Below are 22,042 nucleotides of genomic sequence, written 5' to 3' on the forward strand. Positions count from 1 at the left end.
CACCTAAAGTGATTGTTGAAACTCAAAGGTGTAAGTTATTCCATGTTATGCCTTCATTTTTCCCCACTTTTTACCATATCACTGTAAATATGCTAGCCATTATATGAAAGTAGCACTTCTTGAAACTCTTGCTGAATAGAAACTACTCTAATGTATGATTTTATCATATTCTTTCCATTCAGATAATGCTTAAAATTTCCTTGGGTTGCTGGATGAGTTCAGTTTTCGCACGTCAGCATGAACTCTCGCTGTCTTTTAATCTCCCTCTATTACTTTCACGGTTATCTTATGACTGTGCACCTTTTGTTGGTCTCTAGCAGGAGAGAAAACTTTTTGTGCTTGCATTCATTTTGTGGCACAGTGAAGTGCTGTAGTCCAGCGTCAATATGTGTTGGACAAGAGTGTGCAAATCACAGATTGGAACACAGTTTTTCCCCCTCATATGTGAAAATGACAATGCTGCTATTGTATTAGCTGGTATGAATCGGAAAGCCTAGAGTTGAAGATTTTTCCAGATGCAGCTGCTAGGATCGGTTCTCCCAGTGTGACAATATCTATTTGTCTGTCTGTCTGTCTTATTATCTATTGCTTTGTCCCGCTTTATCTATAGCTCAGTCATACCATTCTATCTATTGCTCTGTCTATCCCTCTATTGTTCTATCTTTAACTATTCTCTCTATATCATTTTATCTATTGTTCTATCACTGTATCTATCTCCCATTCAACTAGCTACCATTGTATTTATACCTTCAATATCCTGATATATCTGTCTATATATTACTGACTGTGTGAATCTGTCTGTCTTTCTAGCCTGGTATCCAGTCGTTTCTCTCCTCACATGGTGCCTCATCCTTCTCATGGCCTGCACCAGACGGGCATCCCTCACCCCGCCATTGTGTCGCATGCCATCAAACAGGAGCCCAGCGGCGACAACGTCGGCAACTCGACACATGGGTCAGTCCATCTCCTCCGTTACTCTCTCACAGTTATTTCTCTGCTCTTCTCCGACTGACCTTCTTTGCATCCATCTGCATCTGTACAGAAAGCCCTCAGTGCCTGTGAAGAAAGAGGAAGAGAAGAGGCCTCACATTAAGAAGCCCCTAAATGCCTTTATGCTCTACATGAAGGAAATGAGGGCCAAAGTAGTGGCCGAATGCACCCTGAAAGAGAGTGCAGCCATCAACCAGATCCTGGGCAGGAGGGTGAGCGCTTACAATTCCATTATGAGAGGAGCTGAGATGCATTAGTGTTCTCTTCATCTGGTCTTAAAGGAACGGTCCGCCTAAGAATGAAAATTGGCATAATTTGCTCACCCTCATGTCATTCCAAACGCACATGAAGCACAAAAGGAGATATCATGATGATTGTGCTGGTCGCTCTATTCCATGCAATTACCACGAATAAGCACTGAAGCTATCAAGCGTCAAATAAGGATGCAAAAGCATAGTAAAAGTGGTCCGTATGACTTACATGCTTCTGAAATTTTTCCTTTTGTACATGATGGTTTGGAATGACATGAAGGTGAGTAAATGATCAAAATGTGCATTTTTGGGTGAACTATCCCTTTAAGGAATGAAAAAAGGAGGGAAATTTGACTTCTTTTATTCCGCAGTGGCACTCTCTTTCACGTGAGGAACAGGCCAAATACTATGAACTAGCCAGAAAAGAACGGCAGCTGCACTCTCAGCTTTATCCGGGCTGGTCTGCGCGAGACAACTACGTAAGTGAGCCCAGAATGCAGAGTTTAATGCAAATCATGTGGGGTTTGTATTCCTCCATTGTTTTTGGCAGCCAGGGGAGTTTTGCTTAATCAAACACATCTAATTTGCTCCAAATCATGTCTGTCCGCAGGGAAAGAGGAAGAAACGGAAGAGAGACAATAAACCTGATTCCCCACAAGAGAGTAAGTGTCACTGGCCATCTGTATTTCTTTCTCACTTTCTGTATGCATGATCTTTCGCTGAACTTGAGCTTTTTTTCCCCCAGCATCCCTGTTGGTCCAATCACTCAGCACATAGATCATGTTCAGTTCAATTTTGACCTTAGAAGCTAGATGACGAACATTTTGGCTTTTTTCTTCTTAACTGGAATTTTTTTTCAAGGAATAGTTCATTTGCTCACTCGCATGTTTTTCCAAATCCGTATGAATACATTTTTTTATTATTATTTGTGTGTGTGTGTGTGTTTGAAGTAATTTGGGAGCAAATGGGAGTTATTTTTAGTCGTTTTTAGTCCGTTTTTGTATTTTTATGGAAATAACCTTTAAATTTAGTCACTATTTTTTCATGTCATAATCATTAATGTTGGTCAATTTTTGACTGAAATGGCATCTAAAATTATTTGATTAAAAAGCATTTAATTTAAACTATGTATTTAACCATAAACAGTGTTTTGTTTTCATTCGCCATTTGTTAACAGACTCTTTGTCAGTATATTTAACCCTGTTTCCCCCTCATCTACAGGTAACTTCTCACCCCAGCTCAAGAAGCAGTGTGTCCCGTACCTGCCATCTGAGAAAATGTGTGACAGCCCTACCTCCTCTCACGGCAGCATGCTGGACTCGCCCGCCACACCGTCTGCTGCCCTTGCGTCACCGGCGGCCCCTGCGGCCACTCACTCGGAGCAGGCTCAACCCCTGTCCCTCACCACCAAACCGGAGGGCAGGACCCACCACCCCCACTTCCCCCTGCCAGGGAAAGCATCGGGCTCCACTTCCTCGTCCACCTCCACCGCCTCTCATCCGAGCATCTCTCTCCACAGCCAGTCTGCGGCCCTCCTGTCTCGTCCCATCCCGTTCACCACCCTACCTCCCTCCTTGCTCTCCCCGTCCTCGCCTTTCCACCAGGCAGCCCTACATTCCCATCATGCCTTGCTGCAGACACAACCTCTCTCTCTGGTCACCAAATCAGTGGAGTGAATGAGGGGAAAAAAGACAAACTTTTTACACCTGTATATTGCTTTTTTTACATTTTTATAGATATTAGACCAAGTTTTTAAGATAGAATGAAAAGGAATAAATATTGGTCAATATTTGACCACCCCTCTATTTTGCTTTTGTCTTTGAAACAAAAATGTATTTTTTGTAAATTGCCTTTTTGTGATTTTCCAGTGTTGCTACTTGTATAAAAGTCAAATGTATAAAGATTTCTTTTTTTTTTAAGCCATACTTGACAAAATACAATTTGTAGTTTTAGTTTAATTCAATCTAATGGTAGTTAGGAGTTTGATTGTTCATTACTGCATTCTCTCCCGATTTTTCTTTTATTTTTCTTCTTTCTTTTGGTACCACCTCACCCTGTTCCTAACCCTGTGTGTGTGACTCTCCTAAGACTCCATAGCTAATAAACCTCAAGTTATTTCTAAATGCTGCATTGTGTTTTTTGGGGGAAGAAGACGCTGCATGTGATGACTGGCTGAATAATGCAACATAGATCTTCTGAATAGAGCCAGTATCACACACACTGACAGTGTTCATTTATCTAATTAAGGCTCGTGAAGTGGTGTGTGAATGCTGGCACTCATGATGTGCACACACTAAATTATAGAATTCACTGTTGCGCAAAACGCAGCTTCTCAAAGAAAAAAAGTAGACCGTGTTGTTGCACACTGTGACTTTATCCTGGTAAAAGTACTCTGGAAGAGCAGAATAACGAAAAATAGACATTTGAGGTCAATTTACTTTTTTTTTTTTTTTTTAATATGCTCAGTTCATTCGGTTATTACGAAGAAAAAATTATTGAAAACTAGACATTTCTTTTTTTAATACTGTGGTTTACAATGTCAGTTGCAAATGGTGTTTAGAACAGACATTGTTTGATTACACTCTGGTTTATTGACAAGCTTGTGAGATAGAAATGTAACCAAATGTTCTAGTGATTTAAAGTCAGCTTTGAGTGATGATGAGGACACTGGAATATATTGTTTTCAGAAGGCTGTAAATAATAAGCAAGACTGCAAACTCGGTCACAAAATTGTAAAAGCTGTGTCCAGAATTAAATATTTCCACGTGTTTACAGCACAATTATGTGTTTTGACACACTGCCACTGTTTTTAATGAAGAGGCTTGGAAAGTCGGTCCTCTGAGATCTTATTAGCTATTTCAATTAGCAAACGGCATGGAAGGTAGGTTACGGGATTCTGTGGCCCCTGGGATGCCGACGGCTGCCAGGAAGGAGCAATTAGGTCTCACGGAGGAGACGGAGTGATCCACTAATTCAACTTAACACACATAGACGCATTCCAGCAACGGCAAATGTGAAGCTGAGTGTGTGTTAACTGCATATAGACGCTAACTTCACTTTCCAGTGTCTGGATATCTGGAGACCAATTTGCAGAATCATCTCAGTTCCTTAAATGGTGAATTTTAGGTCTTAAAATATGTCTAGCAGAGCCGGTCCTCCCTATACGCAAAATACGCAAGCTGCGTAGGGCCCCCGAAACACCAGGGGCCCTCTTGCTCTCAAAGATGATTTAATTTTAGTTTCGTTTTTTAATTTGGCCAGTGGTTATGAAAACATGAATGATCGTGCGCTGTTGCCATTTCTACGTAAAAATCAGTCAAATCAAAAACCCACATCCTCCTGAGAACCAGAAAAAAAAGTTTTATGAATTGTGTTGTTGTTGTTGTTGTTTACATCATTACATTGGTTGGAGCATAAGAAACAAATGGAGAAAAAACTTTTTTGAAAATAATATATTTTATTCTTTGTCCTTTGTAGAGGACGCCAGAAGTAAGTTATTAAAATATATATATACGTATATATAGACATGAAAAGGCATGTATAGGCAAAAACAATGTTTTATGTTTTCATTCACCAATTCACCAGTTTTTAAGTTTCAGGCTATTTTTAACCAAACTTTGTACAAAGATGATTCTCAACTGATTTATGAAAGATATAACAGAATGATTTGATATACTACTTTACTTTATGCAATGTGTGCGTAAAATGTCCATAAATTGTCATTCCCAGTTCTATATACATTGCATCTAACTTGCATATTAATGTGTTTTTGGGGCAAACCATAATGAAAAAGAAGTGTTATAATGGGAGTAATGAATTTGCAACATTTTCATAAGCAGTGTTGTGGGTAACTCACTACAAGTAACGCGAGTTACGTAATCAGATTACTTTTTTCAAGTAACTAGTAAAGTAACGCATTACTTTTTCATTTACAAGAGAATATCGAAGTTATTTTTCAAATAAGTAACGCAAGTAACTTTTTTTCCCCAATTTATTGATTGACAGCTCTCCTGTCCCCATGTTGAGAGAAATCAGATGTTACTGTAGTTCAAAATAAATGTGAATATGCATTAATTCATCTCGCTCACAAAAAAAAACACAGATTCAGTATTCCTCAAAATGAATAAAAATAATGCAACTCAGAATATGACGCAAACCTGCAATAATTAAATGTTAAACGGGGAACGACATCGAGAACTACCTTTGGCAGTTTGAGCGGCTTGCAACTTGGCGATGACTAAGAGAGGAATGGAGCAGTCGGTTGGTACCATTGTTGACTGGATAAGCACAGGAGGCATTGCTTGCCATGGATGAGAATCAAGCAGATGACTATGACAACCTGAAAGATTCACTTCTGCAGAAATTCAATATTTCCCCAGAGACTTACTGCCAACGGGCAGCAACAGTACCAGAGGGGGAGTCTCTAACAGAAACATATAATCGTCTGCGGAATCTCTACCAGTGCTGGGTGAGACCAGATCTGCATACCAAAGAGGAGGTCAGAGAGCTCATTATCTTGGAACAGTTACTTCGAGTGCTCCCCTATGACAGTCGTACCTGGGTTAAGGATCATGTGCCTACATCAGGTCTTGCTGCAGCAAAGTTGGCCCAGCAGTACATGAACGCTCACCAAACTGGTCCTCGCTCTCAACCACCCAGAGGTCAAGCATGTTACACCCAACATACTGATGGAAGTGGGTCTGAACTCAGTCACCATTCTCGAGAATTTAAGAGAGTACACAAGTGCTCAAAGCTGTCACTAGTCAAAAACATATTTGCTTTTCGTGTCAGCAGTCGGGGAACAAGGCTTCATTGTGCCCAGTAAGATTTTGTTATGCCCCTAGGGAAGAGGACAGTGTCACTGACTTTGGTGGGGAGAGTCAAGCCTGTCAAATGGTTTTGGAGATTACTGTGAATGGACAACCTGTGAAATCATTACTGGACACGGGTAGTTCACTGTCTATAATCAAGTCTTGTCATGTCTCAAATGTTAACTATGCTACTATCACTGCAGTACAATGTGTACATGGGGAAGTAAAGAGGTATCCTCGAGCAGAAGTGTTGGTTGGTGTGCAGGAACAGGTGTACCTGCTAAATGTTGCAGTAGTTGACAACTTACCCACTGACATGATTTTGGGAAGGGACATGCTGGGGCTAAGTGATCTGATTAATATTACTGTGAACACTGACCCTGATGTTAATGTGAACGTTGAAACTGATTTTGATACTGATGTTAATGTCAAGTCAAGTCACCTTTATTTGTGTAGCGCTTTATATAATGCTGATTGAGTCAAGCAGCTTTACAGTGTCAAACAGGAAAATATTTTGTCAATAATGCAAGACAATAACAAAGAGTCATTTTACTAACTAAATTCAGTTCATTGATGATTCAGTGATATCATCATCCAGTTCAGCTCTCTTCCAGTAGTGTCTGTGCAATTAGTCAGTCAAGCGTCTCCAACTAAGCAAGCCAAAGTCGACAGTGACAAGGAACCACAACTCCATCGGTGACAGGAATGGAGAAAAAATCTTGGGAGAAACCAGACTCAGTCGGGGGCCAGTTCTCCTCTGGCCAGATGAAACCAGCATGGCGTGCTTTAATGTGACTACTGAAGAGACTGAAATATAATTTCCTGATTTGACAAGGGCCCAAACTAAGGCAGGTCAACAGCCTTTGCCAGACTTTGACAATAGACTGTGGCAGGGCGGGACCAAAGGCCTTAGAAAGACATGCTGACAGTGGCGCCTGATAAAGTACATGGATACTCGAGTCCCTAAACCTTCCATGGAGGGTCTTGAGGGTAATGGCTCACAGGTCGCAGGAAACATTGGTGAAATGCAACAGGAAGATGAAACTTTAAAACTATGCTAAAGTTGGTTGTAAAAGTGAGTCTACTGTGTGTTATGAACAGTGCGTTGTGGAAAATGATGTGATGTATGTGCAAACTGGTGATGTCTTACGTTTGGTTGTTCCCATGTCTTGTTGCCCCCTAGTGTTGCATCTTGCACATACAGTTCCATGGGCAAGATATCTGGCCCAACACAAAACATATTCATACATTAGCTCACAATTTTACTGGCCAACCATGTACACTGATGTTCAGACATATTGCACCACATGTTCCACTTGCCAAAAAAACAGTACTGTGCATCAGTGGGGCAAAGCACCTCTACATCCGCTGCCCATCAGATCCACCCCCTTTCGCCGCATTGCCATGGACATTGTGGGGCCACTTGAGAAGAGCAGTGCGGGACATCCATACATCTTGGTCATCTGTGACTATGTAACAAGATACCCAGAAGCCTTCCCATTTCGTACTATCATGACGCCAAAAGTCCCGCCTGATGAAGAAGCTCCACCAACAGGGCGGTGAGAACCAGTCCCTACCACCCTCAAACTGATGGACTGGTAGAGAGGTTTAACCAGACACTGAAGACCATGCTGTGGAAGTTCGTTGCAGACACAGGACGTGACTGGGACAAGTGGCTACCCTTTGTCTTGTTTGCATACAGGGAAGTACCTCAAGCCTCAACCGGTTTCTCCCCCTTTGAGCTCCTGTATGGGTGGCAAGTTCAAGGCCCATTGGACCTGCTGAAGAAAGCTTGGATGGCGCTGGCAGCTAATAGAGAGGAGCATTGTTATGTTCATCTTGGAGATGAGAGACCGGCTCAAGCGCTACAGAGAGCAAGTGAGGTTAAAATCTACAGCAGGCACAAGCAGCACAGAAAAGATGGTACGATCAACAGGCAAGACTTCCTCAGTTGCAGCCAGGGCAGAAGGTGTTGTTACTGTTAGCCACCTCCACGATTAAAACGTTGGCCAAGTGGCAAGGACCATGCACTGTGGTAAGAAAGATGGGACCAGTGCCCTATACGATACACCATCCTGATAAGAGGAAATCTCACCAAACGTATCATATAAATCTTCTGAAAGAATGGAAAGAAGCACCCATTGAAACCACAGACACCCTGCATCAGTGAAATTGGACCATCTGAATGAACCCCAAAGGGCTGAGATGCAAGACCTCCTGGACCGTTTTCCATCGCTGTTCAGTCAGAGACCTGGGTGGACAGAACTGGTACACCACACCATCCACCTTACAGATACAACCCCCTCACGACAGCGGCCTTACCAAATACCTGAAAAACTTGTCAAGCCTTGAAGGAGGAAATTGAGATGATGAAGCAGCTGGGAGTAATTGAACCCTCCAACAGTGAATGGAGTAGCCCCCTTGTCATCGTCCCGAAAAAGGGGGGCTACGTTTTTTTTTTGGACTGGGCACTTACTATGTAAATAATTTCACTACTGGATTGCCTTTTCAATGGCGCACTGTAAATAAACATCACCTTGCACTTACATGCTTCTACAGGCTGAGCCATCGTTTCTTTTGATTTATTGGACTTTAAAAATCTCTCCAAGGACCTAATGCATCACAGTCTGCCATCTGACCTATGGCAGAAACTAGGGATCGATATAGTCAGGCTGTTTCAGAGTGGACCTTCTGACTGCCGTTTTGCCGTCTTCCTAGTGGATTACCACAGTAAGTGGACTGAGGTGGTGTTTGCACCAAATGTCACTCCATATGTGGTCACATCCTTCCTTCCATCCAGTCTCCAGTCTTCAGTAGTGAGGGAAATCCCCAGTGTGTCATAACCAGTGTTGGGGGTAACGCATTACAAGTAACGCGAGTTACGTAATCAGATTACTTTTTTCAAGTAACTAGTAAAGTAACGCATTACTTTTTCATTTACAAGAGAATATCGAAGTTATTTTTCAAATAAGTAACGCAAGTAACTTTTTTTCCCCAATTTATTGATTGACAGCTCTCCTGTCCCCATGTTGAGAGAAATCAGATGTTACTGTAGTTCAAAATAAATGTGAATATGCATTAATTCATCTCGCTCACAAAAAAAAACACAGATTCAGTATTCCTCAAAATGAATACAAATAATGCAACTCAGAATATGACGCAAACCTGCAATAATTAAATGTTAAACAACACAAATATGCTTTATGTATTTAATCCCATTCTATTAACCAATGTCTTTGCTTCTGACCTTCGATGATCCAGTTCAACCGTACTAATAAGCACAAATTACTCTAGACAAACATTTGTGTGTCTTTTTTTATTGCTGAAGTGTGTTGAAATGTCTTCTTCTGCATTCTACTGTACGGACGTAAATGTACTTTCCCTTCAGCCTGAGGCTTATTCATTTCACTTTTGGTGTGCAAAGGCTTTTATATTTGCCAAAAATACAACTTTTTTATTTTAAAAACAAACAAGCAAGCCCTGTCCAGATTTAAAAAGTAACGCAAAAGTAACGTAACGCATTACTTTCCACAAAAAAGTAACTAAGTAACGTGATTAGTTACTTTTTTTATGGAGTAACGCAATATTGTAATGCATTACTTTTAAAAGTAACTTTCCCCAACACTGTTCATAAGAATATCTCATATTTCATAGGAATATTCATCTATAATTTCTTTCCCTATATATTGACTTGTTGTGTCTCCCTAAAATGCCTGATTAACATGCCGTTTGTCCTGGTGTCCTCTACAGAAGACATGTATGAAAATAATGCCCTGCTTCGTAACAAAAAGTCATATTCCAATCTGAAACCCCATAACATTTTTCTGAGCTATTTATTTAAGACAAACAAGTTTAGCCAGACTGAATTGATCATTACAAAACATCATCATATTTCCCTAAGAGTGCTAAATTTGATTATTCTGTCGATATCAGTCATATTTAAAGACCAAGGAGAGGGAGTGTTTATGATCAAACCTCCAAACATTTGATATCTCTGAAAAGCCCTGAATGTGCTCTGTACAGGACATCCAGGCTGAAAACTGTCCCAGATAGCACATGTACGTCTGTTAAAGATCTCTTGATCTGGAAAGCATCTGCTGTGGACAAACATCTAACAGACGTCTTTCAGATGTCAGTTTTACATACATTCTCAATCATAAACATCTTAAAGACATCTAATAGACGTCTATTTGACATCTAAAAGGAAACATCCTATAGACGTATTGCAGATGAGCAAACACTCTAAAAAATACGTCTTGCAGATGTCAATGCAGACATCAAATAGACGTCTCCAAGATGTATGTGTGCTATCAGGGATGGTAGTAGTAGGGTCTCAGAGAAATGCACTGAAATATAATGTCCTCTATAGAGGACAGAAGTCAATGCCTGGGTCCCAGGAGGATATGGGTCCGCTCTCAAGGAAACTGCTGAAGCCCATAATTACGGGATGGCCAGGACAGTTCATTGTGGTTGTTGTGGTGAGTAAAAATGACAGTCCAGACTAAGGGAGAGTTGACCAGGAAACACTTGAGGTGCTAAGAATGGCTTTAAGTTGCATTCAGTCACTGTTTTGCAAAGCTGTGTTTAATGCTATGAAACTGGCTCCTTGATTTTGTTTTGTGGGTATAGTTATGTGATGGCATCAGATGGAAAAACCACGACATATGATAAATACGTTTGATAGCTATAATGTAGCCTACATGGCTCTTGTGTACCATACTGTGTTTATTTCCGTATCACATGGCAGTATCGATATTTTTAACCCCCAAAGTATGTTTTTTAGTCTTTTATTTCATATAGGTCTAATAGACGTCTATTTGACATCTAAAAGGAAACATCCTATAGACGTATTGCAGATGAGCAAACACTCTAAAAAATACGTCTTGCAGATGTCAATGCAGACATCAAATAGACGTCTCCAAGATGTATGTGTGCTATCAGGGATGGTAGTAGTAGGGTCTCAGAGAAATGCACTGAAATATAATGTCCTCTATAGAGGACAGAAGTCAATGCCTGGGTCCCAGGAGGATATGGGTCCGCTCTCAAGGAAACTGCTGAAGCCCATAATTACGGGATGGCCAGGACAGTTCATTGTGGTTGTTGTGGTGAGTAAAAATGACAGTCCAGACTAAGGGAGAGTTGACCAGGAAACACTTGAGGTGCTAAGAATGGCTTTAAGTTGCATTCAGTCACTGTTTTGCAAAGCTGTGTTTAATGCTATGAAACTGGCTCCTTGATTTTGTTTTGTGGGTATAGTTATGTGATGGCATCAGATGGTAAAACCACGACATATGATAAATACGTTTGATAGCTATAATGTAGCCTACATGGCTCTTGTGTACCATACTGTGTTTATTTCCGTATCACATGGCAGTATCGATATTTTTAACCCCCAAAGTATGTTTTTTAGTCTTTTATTTCATATAGGAACCACGACTGAGGTGCCCTTGAGCAAGGCACCGAACCCCCAACTGCTCCCCGGGCGCCGCAGCATAAATGGCTGCCCACTGCTCCGGGTGTGTGTTCACGGTTTGTGTGTGTTCACTGCTGTGTGTGTGCACTTTGGATGGGTAAATGCAGAGCACTAATTCCGAGTATGGGTAACCATACTTGGCCACATGTCACTTCACTTCACTTCACTTCACTTCACTATAAGCTCAGAATTATATCAATTATGTAACAATTATGTAGGCCTACACTCTTAAAAATAAAGGTGCTTCAAAAGGTTCTTCAAGCGATGCCATTTTTGGTTCCACAAAGAACCATTCAGTCAAAGGTTCTTTAAAGAACCATCTCTTTCTTACCTTTTTATAATCTGAAGAACCTTCTTTCGCCACAAAGAACCTTTTGTGAAACAGAAAGGTTCTTCAGATGTTAAAGGTTCTTTATGGAACCATTTAGACAAAAAGGTTCTTCTATGGCATCGTGAAGCACCTTTATTTTTAAGAGTGTAACCTAATATAAGAATGTAGTGTGTCAGATGTAAACGAAAATTAAATATTAATTAATTAAAAAAAATCCAGAATATCATTAAACTATGAAATATATAGCATTGCTTTATAGCTTTGAACACCACTGAGTGTAAAATTAAAATCCGTGCGATCAAATTAAAATTAATATCCGTGCTTCAGACAGATAGATAAAGGGATCCAACAAGAATAAAAACATTACATCTGAACAATGTGGTCCTTCTAAGTTGTAACATGAGTGAGGAATTAATATAGGTGTACTGCGACACCGCCCTCTAGTGGCAAACATAAATATCACACTGGTGTCGGTCAGTAGAGTTAAAGGTTTCTGCCAGTAGATGGCGATGTTGTCTTAAGATCGCTTTGTAACGCATTGCTCTCATTCACTGAAATGAAGCCCAATAAGAGGAGACTGGGGCTAGTTGTCAAACTCCTGGGAATATTTGTCGCGGTAGGTTTGTTTTGTGAATTTTTGTTTTATGTATAGACACAAACGTTGAAGTCTTGGCTACAAAAAAACTGTTTTCACCGTTGTTGCCCAAAACGAAATATACAATTCATTGAACACACTTTGACTTTTTGTGTAGCGTGGTAAACTGTCACAATGGGCACCTACAGCAGTCAATTCAGGTTTATATATTTTTGTGTACATTTCTGATGAGACGATTAAACCAGAATACATCTTCACTTTTTTTTTTTGTGCAATTATCATAACTAAAAACACAATTAACTCCTGAAGCATAGAAACTGTTCATCTGCGTTCATTCAAATGAGCAAAAACCCTTCAGTGTTCTTGAGTGAAATATATTCATATAGATCCTGACATCAGCATTTGTGCTCAGCAGGCTGTGTGCACTGATGAAATCCTGCATGCCTGGATCTGCTGTCACTTCACATTCATTCATTCATTCATTCATTCATTCATTCATTCATGTGCAATATCCTGTGTACACACCTTCAGTTACACTAAATATACAGGGGCAAAGTATGATTATGATTACTTAATCACAGACAGCTGAACCTTTCTTTCAGTTTTATTTTGAACTCAAACAGCATGTGATCATCTTTTTTTTATGACATTACTTCTCTCCGGGAATCATCAGGAATTCAATAAAATGTCAGTTGCATCAGACCTTATCTAAATGTGCTCTTTTTGACCCTAAACACAGTTGCTTGATTTTTTTATTATTTTATATTTTTCTAATTTAGGTCAGTTATGTCTAGCAAGTCATCGCACTTCCATATTTCATCACATTTAAAAAGTCGAAGAATTGTAACATTGTTAAGCTTCAACGTTGTTTTAACATTGTGTTAAGATTCAACATTTTAACATTGTTTCAAGAATTCTAAGAATGTTTATCACTAGCAAAACCTATGTCAGTACTTATATAAGTCAAACTTAAATTATTCATATGGTTGTTTTGATTACTACATCAAAAGTTTGGATTAGTAGTTATTTTCATTTGCATTTTAAAAGAAATTAATACTTTTCAACAAGGACACACTGAATTGATCAAAAGTCACAGTAAAGACATTTATTATGTTACAAAAGATTATAAAAAGTTATTTGGAATTTTCTATTCTTCAAGAAATACTGAAAAAAATGTATAATGGTTACCACCACCACCAAAAATTTTTTTAAAAAATAATGCAGCACAACTGTTTTCAACATTGATAGCAATAAGAATGTCCTTTGAGCTCCAAATCAGTATATTAGAATAGTTATAATATTTTATAATAATACAAAATATATAAATTAAAATCATATGATTGAAAGCAGTTATTTAAATAGTAATTATATTTAATAATATTACAGTTTTATTGAATTTTTGATCAGCTAAATACAGCCAATTGGTGAGCAGAAGAGACTTCTTTCAAAAGCATTAAAAATTTTAATGACCTCAAACCTTTGAACAGTAGTGTATAGAAAGAAGAAGTAGAATATATACATAATGAGGTAGCAATAGCAAAAAAACATAAATGGACATAAATGGAATGCTAAGAAAGCACATCACATCAGATGTTACAGAAGAGTTAAAGGGGTCATATGTAACTTTTGGCGCTGTAGCGGTTAATAAACAGAACAGCACACACCCCGCGGAAGAACATTCTAACCGGAGCTACTTCTCTAAGTTTATGTCTATGGCGGTTCACGCAGGTATGTGTTACTCCGCAGTGGTGACGACCCGACCAGCCTACAATACTCCAAATAGAAGTACTTATTATAAGTGTACCGTAGTGATTCGGAATAAGACTAAAACTCGGTTTGGAAGATGAGTTCATGATGTACTCGCTCATTACACAGAAAAGTTACATAGTGCTGCTTTAAGATGAACCAGTTTGTCCACATGTTCTTTGCAGTCAGTCTCTGTTCTGCGATCTTCAGCTGATGGAGCTCTTCCGTGACCTTCTGGGTTCATCGATAAGCTGCGTTGCTGCAAAGGTCAAGCTCAAATCTTCTGCTGCTGCTGCCGTCTGACTGTCCATGAATGGGAAAACCTCTCTGGTAAAGCGGGTCACAAAACATGGCATCTGCTTTTTGCCGCCCAACACTTTCCCTCTGGATTCAAAGTTGTAGGCCACCTGGTAGTTTAGTCGAGTCAGAAGTCTTGTGATCTCCAGCTCTGGACCTCCTTCCTTTTCTAGCAAATCACAGAGGGTTTGAATCAACACCGAGCCCAGAGGATGCATGAATGCAGCGTAACCTAGAACACGAATGAACGTACGTGAGCGAGGAACTGAAGTGTTTGTGACTTTACAAACTATGCAAACAATGTTTTGGAGTTAATAAGTCACACCTGGAGATGTGGCGTACATGACTGCTGTGTCAATAGGAATGGAAAAGAGCTCAGACATGCCGTCGTCTTCCTCTGAGAATGAAGAATCTGCCTCCACCTCCGCACCTCCATCCAACTCATGCCCTCGACAAGCCTGAACGCCAGAAGTTATGTTAATTATAAACATTCAGTTATGATCTGCAACAAGTTTCAAGCTTTAAGAAAAATAAACAGGTCAAATAATGAAATAATATCAACTTAAATCAGCATTTAACATCCATGCATGCATATGTTGAGTAGCCATGCAATAATCAGAGAGAAACCCCCCAAAAATGCTGTATATTTCCCTTTCATTTCCTTTGGCAGTCATGTGAACAGTATAGTGTGACTTTTTTTTTTTAGCCTTTTCAAGTCATGTCCACAATTTTTTTGTGTGTGTTCACATAACTATTGCCACAAATGTGACCAAGTTTCATACCATTCTGATGAATAAAAATAAAAATTCACAACATTTTTTGGCTTAAAATGACTGAACAGTACCAGAGAGTCAAAGGAATTCTAAAGTGGAATGTAATCATCACAGCCATCAATATTTGCTAAAAAGGTCAGAGGAGTTTGTCTGTGAGAAAGTTTTCACAAAATGTACCTGGATGAGGAAGAGTTTGCTCTTGTCTGCCATTGACGGGCCTCCAAAGTAACTGTAGATCTCTGCCAGTTTCACAGCACGTCCATCAGCGCCAAACACAACACCCTCCTCACCGTGACTGGATATGACGCCCACAAAACAGTCTTTGACCGTCTTCTTGCTCTCTGAGGATGAAAGACATAGAATTAGTTCAAGTTAGTGGTGGTGTGAAATTTAATATAATGGACAGATTCTGCACGTGTTCTTTTTTTTAGCTCATTTGTTCCTATTGTTTTTATGCGGTTTATGAGGTCACAATCTCTTCCATTCATGTTGTGTATCATATGTCCAGATTTCAGTTTGTGTGACTTTTAGTCACTGACTAGTAGTTTTATTGCTCATATGATTCACTCATTCGTTTCTGATCATAGCAAAATCAAATTGTGACACAATGAGTTTGTGCCAGAGGTAAATTGTGTTTAATCTGTGTTTGCTGATAAATGAGGACAGTATTATTAACAAGCATGAGACTTTGGCACCAATAAATGACCTTATGTAAAGTGTTTTTAAGAAACCAGAGAGAGAAAAAAAAGCATTGAAGAAATGAAACATGAATTCTGCTTGGAATTTTTTTAAATCATTAGAATAAATATTGTTACCTGCTTTAAATGCTTCACAGATCTCATTAGCATCGATGTCCATTCTGATGTCCACAGAGAAGCCGAGCTTGGTGAGGATTTTGTGAAGTCTTCTAGTGTCTCTCTTCATATATATATATATATATATATATATATATATATATATATATATATATATATATATGTGTGTGTGTGTGTGTGTGTGTATTAGTTTTAACATAGGCCTATATTCGTTTTTCCAAAAGCTTTTAGGGTGAGATCGCACACCTTTATTTGTTCCGAGGAAGGGTGGATATGTATGTACACAGTAGACAGACAGCATGATTTACAGATCAACATTGTGTCAGCTTCAAATGATTTCTGCAATCCTGTTCTTCCCACAGAAGTTCTGTACTTCAGCTGCTGTAGGACAGGGAAGGCTAAAGGACACAGTGATAATTAGCACAAAGAAAGATGACGTGCTTTTCTTATTTTGTGTGTTTAGGTTGTATCAATAGCTTTTCAAGTTTCTCAGTGCCAGTTTTCAAATTGTAAATCAGTTTTCAACATGTAATTGATTGTTTAGACCGCTGCTGAAGAAGAACATGGTGTTGTCACATATGTGTTACGTTGGATTTGGCTATTTGAAATATTTTTTATAAAGTGTGGACTTTCCACTTGTTTGTAAGGAGCCCCTTCTTGTCATCAACAGATTTAAATATTTATAGTTAAAAAAAATAGAAAAAATAGAGAAATGAAATTTCAATGTTTCTCACACGCACCTCCTGGTGGAGGATGACTTTATGGTCTCTTTATGACTTTAAATAATACTGTCAGTGTCAATTTATTAATAATAATAATAATATTTTTTCAGGGTAGGCATTATTTTAGTCATAATCATAAAAATAATAATAAATATTTAATTTATAGACTAATTTATAGCAATTTTTCTCACCACATTATTTAAGCTATCACAAAAAAGTATTCATTTTATGACACAACAAATCTTGTTTTTCATATCAGCTGAACTGTTTGGGCCTTTAGATGTTTATCAGTACCTGCTTATACTTTATGAATGTAAAACTGTAAGTAGACTTCATGCAGATGGCTTGTTAGTACTGATGTCTGCCGTTCATGATAAAGTACTCTCTGTACAGTGTGTTCTGATCCTTCACGTCAAGAAGTACTTCAGTTCTGTAAAACGATGCACGTCTCTCATGCTCACAGATAAGTATTGCAGCGTCATTCTAGTAGTTCCGGTAGGTTGAGAATCACCAGATACTTTACTCTATATCAGTTTGTGTTATTCGCATACCAGACATGGTTTAATGCTTCTTTACTTTTCTTTTTGTATCTCATTTTCATTCTTATTTTCACCAGTTCGGGTTACTGTAATATTTTCAATGACTTCTATGTCTCATCATTGGGAGCCAAAATGTTCAAACTCCTTTTGCAGTCATTATTAATTTATAAAAGAGCACCTGAGTGCAACGAATGACTAAACACTAGTTTAAGCCATGCAGTTAGCATACCGAACATCTCATAAGCACAAATAATAGTCATCACTGTATAGACAGCTAAATGAAACCTGACATTAGTGTTTGTGACCAACAGGCCATGTTGAAATCCTGCATGTCTGGATTGGCTGTCAACTGCAAAAGTACAGAGTGTTTAACAAACACTTCACACTTACAAGTACAGTAAATATAGCAAGGGCAAAGTATGAATATGTCGTAATCTGAGTCACAGAAACTAGTTTGGCATACAGTCAGCACAGGATCGGGATTATCATAACACAAGTGTTTCCCAGAAATGGTGTTTCATTAAAATGCCTTTGCAACACTAATTGATTTTTGAATTTAGTAAGACATTGAGCTTTCGAGTTCAGTTTAGGTTTTATTTGAATATCACATACAGTATAATACAGATAAACACTTTAAGATTTATATATAAATATATTTTTTAATATTTCATTTTTTTCAATACACGGTCAAATAAAACAGAATATGACTGTTTTACTTTAGGAAAATAAATACAAGGAAGTAGCAAACACAGCATTATAAATCAAGTCACATCTTGCACGTTTCCCAGCACCTTACTTCCTATTACCGATGCAACTTTACGTGATTATATGTTATCTCATCAAATGAGATGATATGATATCTAACATTTCCACATGTTCTTTGCAGTCAGTCTCTGTTCTGCGATCTTCAGCTGATGGAGCTCTTCCGTGACCTTCTGGGTTCATCGATAAGCTGCGTTGCTGCAAAGGTCAAGCTCAAATCTTCTGCTGCTGCTGCCGTCTGACTGTCCATGAATGGGAAAACCTCTCTGGTAAAGCGGGTCACAAAACATGGCATCTGCTTTTTGCCGCCCAACACTTTCCCTCTGGATTCAAAGTTGTAGGCCACCTGGTAGTTTAGTCGAGTCAGAAGTCTTGTGATCTCCAGCTCTGGACCTCCTTCCTTTTCTAGCAAATCACAGAGGGTTTGAATCAACACCGAGCCCAGAGGATGCATGAATGCAGCGTAACCTAGAACACGAATGAACGTACGTGAGCGAGGAACTGAAGTGTTTGTGACTTTACAAACTATGCAAACAATGTTTTGGAGTTAATAAGTCACACCTGGAGATGTGGCGTACATGACTGCTGTGTCAATAGGAATGGAAAAGAGCTCAGACATGCCGTCGTCTTCCTCTGAGAATGAAGAATCTGCCTCCACCTCCGCACCTCCATCCAACTCATGCCCTCGACAAGCCTGAACGCCAGAAGGTTAGCATTCTGTTCAAATCTGTAACAAATTTAAACTCAACGTTTGTATTTATTTGGTGAGTAGACATTCAATACATTTTTAACAGCTGTGGGAGAAATCCCACACACACAAAAAAGCTCTATATTTTCGTATTTCTCATTCATTTCCTATGGTGGTCATTTTTGACCATGACAAGCCCAAGAGACCTTTTTTGCTTTTTAGACTTTTCAAATCATGTCCACAATTTTTTGTTGGTTCTCCAGGGTTATTGTAGCTGAAACTACAACTTATTTTATTTACTTGAAATAAATAAAAAGTTAACTGAAATAAAATTGCTAATGCAGCACTTGTCATTTTAATTTAGCTTGACTTGATGTACTCAAATAACAAAAAGAAAAATAAACAAAATTACTAAAAAATATATATTTCTATTACTGATTTTTTTTTAAATTACCAATTTTTAAATAAAAACATTTAAATGACAAAATATAAAAACTGATTCAAAATATTAATGAAAACTATAATAATATCTCAATGATAGTAAAATAACACTGGTATTCACATAGTTTCGTACCATTCCAATGATCAATGAATAAAGCGATGTAAAAACTTCAAAACATAAAATTTTTCGGTCTAAAATGACTGAATAGTGCCAGAAAGTCAAAGGAATCTAAATCCGGAATGTTATAGCAACTGTGACTACGTTTTTTTTTCTGCCATTGATGGGCCTCCAAAGTAACTGTAGATCTCTGCCAGTTTCACAGCACGTCCATCAGCGCCAAACACAACACCCTCCTCACCGTGACTGGATATGATGCCCACAAAACAGTCTTTGACCGTCTTCTTGCTCTCTGAGGATGAAGGACAGTGTTAGTGAGTATTCTGAATGCGCTGCGCAAGTTTCATTTCTGTCATTACTATTAAAATAGTGATTATCTGCAGTCATAACTGTCTGCAGTTTTGCATAATGGCAAAATCTCTTCCATGCAAACTCATAGATTGTAGATTTTATTTATTAGACAAAATGTCAGTTCATCAACTCACATTACCTGCTTTAAATGCTTCACAGATCTCATTAGCGTCGATGTCCATTCTGATGTCCACAGAGAAGCCGAGCTTGGTGAGGATTTTGTGAAGTCTTCTAGTGTCTCTCTTCACACCGTTCCTCTTGTTCAGACCTGCACCTGAATAGAAGTTCTCCACAGACACTATCAACACCCTGTTCTTCGTTCTCTTGTCAGCTGTGAAAGGAAATTTACAAAAATACATGATTTTCTCTTCTGTCAAACTCTGAATTTCAATGCAATCGAAATGTATCTGAATAAGCTGCATGAGTTTGTTAAGGCGTCTGCCTGCATATATACTAGTCCAGCCCTAAGTTACTTGCCATTTATAGAGAATGTCGCTCTTAGGCAATACCTTTGTGTCATCACCTTTGTGATTATACAACTCAAATAACTTCAATGTCTGCTAACCTAAAAGGGAATAAACCTTTCAGGTGCTTGTTAGGTATTTACTCTTGAATATCAATTGAAATCAATAATAGAAACTGTTGGGAAGATCCAGTTAATGTTTACTATTATGATGATTAATTTTTTTTAAATTAATCTCTGTTTATCACGCTGTAAAAAAAAAGAGTTTCCAAAGAAAATAAAGATTATTGGAGTCTGTTTTACGAGAAAATACAATTTCAGTCTTTCTGCTTAAAAACTTTGTTTAATTCAATGTTAGATGCCTTTTCTTTTGTAGTTGTTTGTGAAAATGACTAGCAATTTCTAGGTGAACTTTGTTTCGTAAATCCTACGCCAATTTTTTTAGTGTAACATCTTGGCAAGAAACAGGCTATTGAGTTATTTTAACATATTGACCAAACTAAGTTGCAACATTTTATGTGGTAAATTGTCACAATGGGAACTTGCGTTAAATAGTCAATTATGTGGGTTTTCGACAAATTTAAAAAAACTTCTGAAGCACTTTTATGTTCTTTTGTTTTTGACAAACTTGGAGTATGCAGTTACTACATATAAAACTCAAGTGACAGTTTAGCCAAGTTAAGTGTGACTGAAAAACTGGAACCGATATAACAAAAATGTAATATTTGTGTCAAAATCACTTCAGCTTATCAGCTTATAGTTACAGCCCTTGTGTCTGACGACTAGTGCCGGTCTCATTTTTATTTTAATTGAGCATAAATAAATTTGTTTTAAATTATTTTTAATATTATATTCAGTTCAATTGAAAGACATAATGGAGTTCGCAGTTAGAATATACTGGATACGTGTGGTTTGGTGGCATGCATATTTTCAGAGCAATTTTCCTTTTGACAAAATTTCACACTGTATTCCCCTGGTCTCAGACTTCCTCACTCTTATCTATCTGTCTACCCAAATCTTTCCTGGTATATAAGAATATAATTCCCACTCTCAGGGTTCATTTAGCTTTAAAGTTGCTCTAAATAATGCTCTAAAGTTATCAAAAATTAACATACTAAAATAACAAAGCATTGTTTTGGCCAACAGATATTATAATGAATAAAGTGTATCAAACTGTTTGAAATCAACCAAAGTCAGAAAATTTAATTAGTATTTATGGTAGTCACAAGTTCAAAGGTGGAATCATAGCTCCAGAGAAACATTCCTATTACGTACATTGCACTTTTTTTTAAAAGAATGTCTGTACATATGTCTGTCTACCTAAGTAACACCCAAGTGTTTCCTGCACGAGTTTAATTCCTGATTCTTCTACCATAGATAGTATTCAAATACTTAGTTTACTCCTCTTTAAGTCACTCAAAATAATGTTCAGAGGCAATTACTCCATCGTTATTCATGTTTGCTCTCATAAACGTGAGAAAGTAAATTTAGTTACGACTAAACAGATTTACACACGCACACAAAGAAGAAAGTATGGTTAAAATATTTAGTGTATATTGATGGCAATACTTTGAACTTGTACATCAAGAAATAAACTTGTTACAATGAATGCGATCAATTCTTGTGTCATTCAAGACCAAAACTCCCTACAGAATTAAGTGTTATGTATCATTTATCAGAAATCCCACTTATATTTGTATGTTTTGTTACAAAAATCGACTTCATTCATCTATATTCATTCATCTTCAGAGAAGAGTCAGGATCCAAGTGCGAGTGCAAAGGTAAGGTTTATTTAGTAATCACAATAACAGAGACACAAGGTGATAATCCGCGGGTCCTGGTCAGAATCAGAGCTCCACTGAGAAATCCCCTCAAC

The 22,042-nt window shown here is 38.2% G+C and overlaps 2 protein-coding genes and 1 long non-coding RNA gene across 3 annotated transcripts in view; 2 read left to right on the forward strand and 1 right to left on the reverse strand.

Moving 5' to 3' along the window:
- Positions 1–3,364, forward strand: part of LOC107558109 (transcription factor 7-like 1-A) — a 31,242-nt gene extending 27,878 nt beyond the window's left edge. Inside the window, exons 8-12 of the mRNA XM_016241724.1 lie at positions 811–954; positions 1,043–1,202; positions 1,613–1,720; positions 1,852–1,903; positions 2,463–3,364. Of these exons, the coding sequence (XP_016097210.1) occupies positions 811–954; positions 1,043–1,202; positions 1,613–1,720; positions 1,852–1,903; positions 2,463–2,917 (919 nt within the window). The 3' untranslated portion in view covers positions 2,918–3,364. The remainder of the gene's footprint in view (positions 1–810; positions 955–1,042; positions 1,203–1,612; positions 1,721–1,851; positions 1,904–2,462) is intronic.
- Positions 3,365–14,231: 10,867 nt separating this feature from the next.
- Positions 14,232–20,409, reverse strand: LOC107558112 (caspase-3-like). The gene is made up of 5 exons (XM_016241726.1): positions 19,843–20,409; positions 19,522–19,644; positions 15,445–15,485; positions 14,820–14,952; positions 14,232–14,726 (listed from the first exon to the last, which is right to left on the reverse strand). Exons 1-5 carry the CDS (start codon positions 20,123–20,125, stop codon positions 14,404–14,406), a joined length of 903 nt encoding a protein of 300 aa, XP_016097212.1. The 5' UTR covers positions 20,126–20,409; the 3' UTR covers positions 14,232–14,403.
- On the forward strand, positions 18,491–19,984 carry LOC107558113 (uncharacterized). The gene is made up of 4 exons (XR_001605459.1): positions 18,491–18,590; positions 18,703–18,813; positions 19,550–19,666; positions 19,900–19,984. It is a non-coding gene; the product is annotated as an uncharacterized lncRNA (long non-coding RNA).
- Positions 20,410–22,042: the final 1,633 nt, after the last annotated feature.

This window comes from Sinocyclocheilus grahami, unplaced genomic scaffold (assembly GCF_001515645.1).
Source record: "Sinocyclocheilus grahami isolate Dianchi unplaced genomic scaffold, SAMN03320097.WGS_v1.1 scaffold632.1, whole genome shotgun sequence".
In the NCBI taxonomy this organism is placed as follows: Eukaryota; Metazoa; Chordata; class Actinopteri; order Cypriniformes; family Cyprinidae; genus Sinocyclocheilus; species Sinocyclocheilus grahami.

What these genes read in the sequence shown, in the direction of transcription:
- LOC107558112 (XM_016241726.1), bottom strand. Translation starts at nt 20,125, where the DNA reads ATGCAGCTTATTCAGATACATTTCGATTGCATTGAAATTCAGAGTTTG. An exon ending in GATCTACAGTTACTTTGGAG is followed by an intron (nt 15,486 to 19,521) that starts GCCCATCAATGG and finishes GTTACTTTGGAG; the next exon opens with GCCCGTCAATGGCAGACAAG. An exon ending in CATGTACGCCACATCTCCAG is followed by an intron (nt 14,727 to 14,819) that starts GTGTGACTTATT and finishes TTCGTGTTCTAG; the next exon opens with GTTACGCTGCATTCATGCAT.